The 5,091-nt window shown below is 47.6% G+C and overlaps 1 protein-coding gene across 1 annotated transcript in view; it reads right to left on the bottom strand.

The window, feature by feature from the left end:
* LOC106806184 (pleckstrin homology domain-containing family G member 4B-like) overlaps window positions 1-5,091 on the bottom strand; it is a 72,239-nt gene that overhangs the window by 15,323 nt on the left and 51,825 nt on the right. Inside the window, exons 7-8 of the mRNA XM_014808054.1 lie at window positions 3,221-3,319; window positions 1,999-2,153 (exon numbers count right to left, since the gene is read on the bottom strand). Coding sequence (XP_014663540.1) covers window positions 1,999-2,153; window positions 3,221-3,319 — 254 coding nt within the window. The remainder of the gene's footprint in view (window positions 1-1,998; window positions 2,154-3,220; window positions 3,320-5,091) is intronic.

Genomic DNA, 5,091 nt, shown 5'->3' with positions numbered 1-5,091 from the left:
CTGCTGCTGCTGTTGTGGCTACGTCTTCTCTGCTGCTGTTACTACTGCTGCTGCTGCTGCTTCTGCTGCTGTTACTGTTACTACTGCTGCTGCTGCTGCTGCTACTGCTACTGCTGCTGCTGCTACTACTACTGCTGCTACTGCTGCTACTGCTATTGCTGTTATTGCTGCTGCTGCTGCTGCTGCTGCTGCTGCTGCTGCTGCTGCTGCTACTACTACTACTACTGTTGCTACTTCTGCTACTGCTGCTACTACTACTGCTGCTACCACTGCTGCTGTTTCTACTGGTGATGCTGCTGCTGCTGTTTCTACTGCTGCTGCTGCTGCTGCTGTTTCTACTGCTGCTGCTTCTGCTACTGTTGCTACTGTTGCTACTGCTGCTACTGCTGCTGCTGCTGCTGCTGCTGCTACTGCTGCTGCTACTACTACTACTGCTACTGCTGCTGCTGCTACCAGTGAAATTCCCCTGCTATCCTGTCACAACGCTTACAATCTCATAGATGAGTTGCCTTCGGATTGAAAAGCTTCCACAAAAAATGCCATTTTGTGCCGGCGGGTCAGTAGCGAGCCATGCTAACGCGTGCTGACGTCACATTTACACGATTTATTACTGAGCTATAGTAACCTGACCAAAACGTTCAGAATCACGCCGAATGGGATATTTTCAGCTCTATTTTTTATCGTGTAGTTAATAAGATTTACAGGACTGTGTGCGCGCAGAAGCGTGCAAACGCCCCCGAAAAACATATTGTCTATTAGAACCAACCCACCTTAAAAATGCTGGGTGAGGATACTTGATAAAATATATCATTTTGTAGAGAGTGTATACGCTATTCCTTCGTGTTTCCTTGAGTTTGACAGTATCATCAACAACCGCACCTCGCTGTTTGCCAGCATGCTACGCGACCACTCCCTTTGCGTGACTCACTTTCTCAATGCATCCGGCTTGCCCAAATCACCGTGAAATACTCATAAGGTCCTCGGATACCCACGTATCGCGTTCGAGGCCTGCGGCCTTTTCTACCTCCACTACCGTGTACATGGTTTTCAGGTCTGAGGTTTTCAGCTGCCCGCGTTTCGATTTCAAACCCCACAGCTTTTTCTACCTCCACTACCGTCTCTGTTGACAGTAATAAGGTCCTTAGCTGCCCACGTTTCGTGACCGAACTCCACGGAATTTTTCCTACTCTCACTTCCGACAACCACCGTCCACGACCGCGATGGACAGTGAACTACCGACTACGTGGACAATGGCAACTACATTGGCTGCCCACGTTTCGTGACCGAACCCCACGGGATTTTTCCTACTCTCACTACCGACTACCACCGTCCAGGACCGCGATGGACAGTGGACTACTGACTACGTGGACAATGGCAACGTCATTGGCTGCCCACGTTTCGTGACCGAACCCCACGGGATTTTTTCCTACCTCCACTACCGACTACCACCGTCCAGTACCGACCACCACCGTCCGGTACCGACCACTACCGTCCGGTACCGACCACTACCGTCCAGTACCGACCACCACCGTCCAGTACCGACCACCACCGTCCAGTACCGACCACCACTGTCCGGTGGACAGCGTATTACCGATTACCGTTGGACAGTGGACTACCGAGTACCGTTAGACAGTGGGCTACCAGGTACTAGTGGGGTAATATGAAGTGTAATAAAAATAGCTCCCGTAGGATTATTGTGCTAAAGTAGATTTTTTTCCTTTATCGGGTTGATTCGGGGTCAAGTCAGGGGGTCCTGGGAAAAAAACCACTCCATTTTCTGATAGTTTGACCCCAAATCAACCAGATAAAGCCAAAAAATCAATTTTAGCATAAAGATCCTACGGGATTACACTTCATACTGCACTATACGGTTAGACAGAGTCAGTAGACTGCCGAGTACTGCTAGACAGTGCACTACCGCGTACCGCTAGACAGTGAACTACCGAGTACCGCTAGATAGTGCACTACCGAGTACAGGTGGACAGACGGGAAGCTTACCTGTAGTCAGGTGTCAGCTCGAGTGCGGTGAGACGCTCGACCCGCTGCAGTTCGGCCATGATGCGGTCGCCCTCCGTCTGCAGGCTGGTCAGCTCCGGGTCATCGAACGTGCAGCTGATGTAGTGCTTGTGTCTGTCGATCACCTCGCTTGTTCCCTGCAGCCACACACACAGAACATTAGTTACACACTGAACAATTCATGCTGAACACTGGTCACACACTAAACTAACGGTCAAAAAATCTAACAATGGTTACACACTAAACTAACGGTCAAAAAATCTAACAATGGTTACACACTAAACTAACGGTCAAAAAATCTAACAATGGTTACACACCAAACACGCGTTATACGCCCAACGTATAGCTAAAGGCATACATACATACATATGCTGCGACTACTGCCACAACAAAGACAGACAAGTGCATGTTTCAGCCCGTTCATCGGTTACAGACCGAACGCACAGCTAAAGGCACGAACGCTGCCACTACGTCACGTGGCGCGAAAACGAAATCGTGCCTTCTAGCAGTATTGCAGGTGTCAGTGACGCGGGAAGTACTACCCAGTACCCATACCAGTACTGCTGCTGGTAGCAATCAGGTATACAGCACTGCTAGATCGAGTTCTAACACTTAGAGATGCGAGCCAAATGTTGCGGCGTCGAGTACGAAGTGTCTGTCACAGTGCACGGCTATTAAAAACCTGTACCCTCGTGCGCACATCGTGACCGGTAGCGGTTATAACCAGCTGCTGCTGCGCGTGCGGGGGCAGATGTGTGTGGCCTTATCAGTAGCAGACATCAGTGACAGCAGGCATGCATGAGGCGCACCTGGGCAGCAGCTAGCCCACACCACACCTCAGGGGTGTATAATATAGACTACTATCTACAGGAGTGTCATAATATCAAGAGCGTATAAAGAAGCGTACCTTCTTTATACGCTCTTGATAATATAGATCTATATTATGACACTCCTACTATCTATACTATCAAGAGTGCATAATAGAGATCTCTATTATGCACTCTTGATACTATCTATATCATACACTGCTGACATGCACCACAGCTCCCGTGCGCAGTAAACTACACCCGCATTTGCACCTATACACTAGCAGCAGGAGTGCCATAATATAAATGTCTATATTAGTCTATATTATGACACTCCTGATGGCAGAAACCCACGGAGACCCCTAGCGCGGGAGTAGGGGGACGTGTAGTATAAATACCTGTGCAGTGGTGGGGAGTCTGGCTCCCTTCAGTTCTTGCATTAGACTCAGCAGATGGTTGGCGGCGGCGCGACACTGGTCTATGAATGGCTCGATCTTCTGCAGAGAAACAAACAGAAACTCCTAATTAGTTACGAGATCAGTTGATGATTAGTACAAATACATTTACATCAGGAGTGTATAATAGGGGTATATCCCTATTATACACTCCTGATTTACATGTACGGACGCACGGACGTAAACTCACACACACGCATGCACACGCACATACATACACACACACGCACGCACGCACGCACGCACGCACGCACACACACACACACACACACACACATATATATATACATATATATATATATGTTAGAAATACTTAACTGAAAAAGCTGAAAAAATTACTTTACAGGATGTTTAATTAGCTTTGGCCTTTTAGGTTAAGCATCTGTTAACTTTGTTGACATAACGAATCCAACCGACCCCGTTCGGCAAAAGAAACCCACACATCCGGATCGCAGCTTTCAGTAGAAGCCAAGCAAAATTCATGCTTTAAAAAATCTCATCAGATAATGATTACTGATATTGATCACATATAATTGATCAATATGCTTGATGCACACGCGCACTTAGTGCATACTCGATAGACGCGGACACAGGACATAGTTCATTATGTAAGTACGCAGTTACGTTGTCATCTGTTACTCCACACGGAAAAGGGAGTATAAATGTGTACCTTCTACTACGAACGCATAGTAATTCTCTATTCAAACGACAAGTCCTATTACGGAATCTCCCTTCTCGCGCAGTGCACGCTGTTACATCAACGCTACAAGTTATAATGCGAAAATGCACAATGCCCTACAAAACTCTCAATAGGCATTTTTTTCCGCAAATTTACCATCGTCAGGTTTTTCTGTTAAAACAACACGTGCCCCGTGCTTCCTTTGTTACGAGGGCAGCAATTAAGCACTCCGCGTATTATTACTGGCCGAAACACGCTTTCAACCAAAATGAAAACTGCTCTGATCTGTGTGTGCGTGCACCTGCACTCTTACACGATCACTGCACGCCGGCACCATATCACGCCATCAACAATTTCATTCTTAAGACAGCGACCAATTAAAAGTGAAATTCAATATGCTAGAATGTATGTATCACCGCACGCCAAGGCACATGTCCATTGTGAGAGCCCACGCAATATACCGACTGGGTTGTCTCGGAGAGAAAATATCGGTAACCTTAGAACTCTTGTTCTGGCAAGCGTCGGCATGGAATCATGACCCAGAAATCACTAACTATAATCCACACCCACCACCGCAGTTCATAAAGTGGCAATCCAGCGTTCGAGATGCACGTAAACGCCTGGCAAGTTCATCCAACAGGTGGCGCTGGTGGTGGAGCTCATGCGGTGCTGGTGACTCAGGTCACGTGCGATGGAGGATCCGGTGTCTCATTATAGGTACGTTTATCGTCTCACATTTATCACATAAATAGCTCGCAGATGGAATCTGTGTCTCACGTGCGGAATTAGTGTCTCACACGTGTGAAATCGGTGTCTCACAGATGAAATCAGTGTATCACACGAGGAATCGGTGTCTCACATGTGGAATCGGTGTCTCAATCGTAGAATCGATGTCTCACAGACAGAATCGGTGTCTCAATCGTGGAATCGGTGTCTCACATCAGAATCAGTGTCTCAGTCGCGGAATCGACGTCTCACAGACAGAATCAGTGTCTCGATCGTGGAATCGATGTCTCACAGACAGAATCAGTGTCTCAATCGTGGAATCGATGTCTCACAGACAGAATCAGTGTCTCAATCGCGGAATCGATGTCTCACAGACAGAATCAGTGTCTCAATCGTGGAATCGATGTCT

This window comes from Priapulus caudatus, unplaced genomic scaffold (genome assembly GCF_000485595.1).
Source record: "Priapulus caudatus unplaced genomic scaffold, Priapulus_caudatus-5.0.1 Scaffold8, whole genome shotgun sequence".
Lineage (NCBI taxonomy): Eukaryota > Metazoa > Priapulida > Priapulimorpha > Priapulimorphida > Priapulidae > Priapulus > Priapulus caudatus.
Note: the sequence above shows the minus strand (reverse complement) of the source record. Positions and strands in the feature narration are given on the sequence as shown.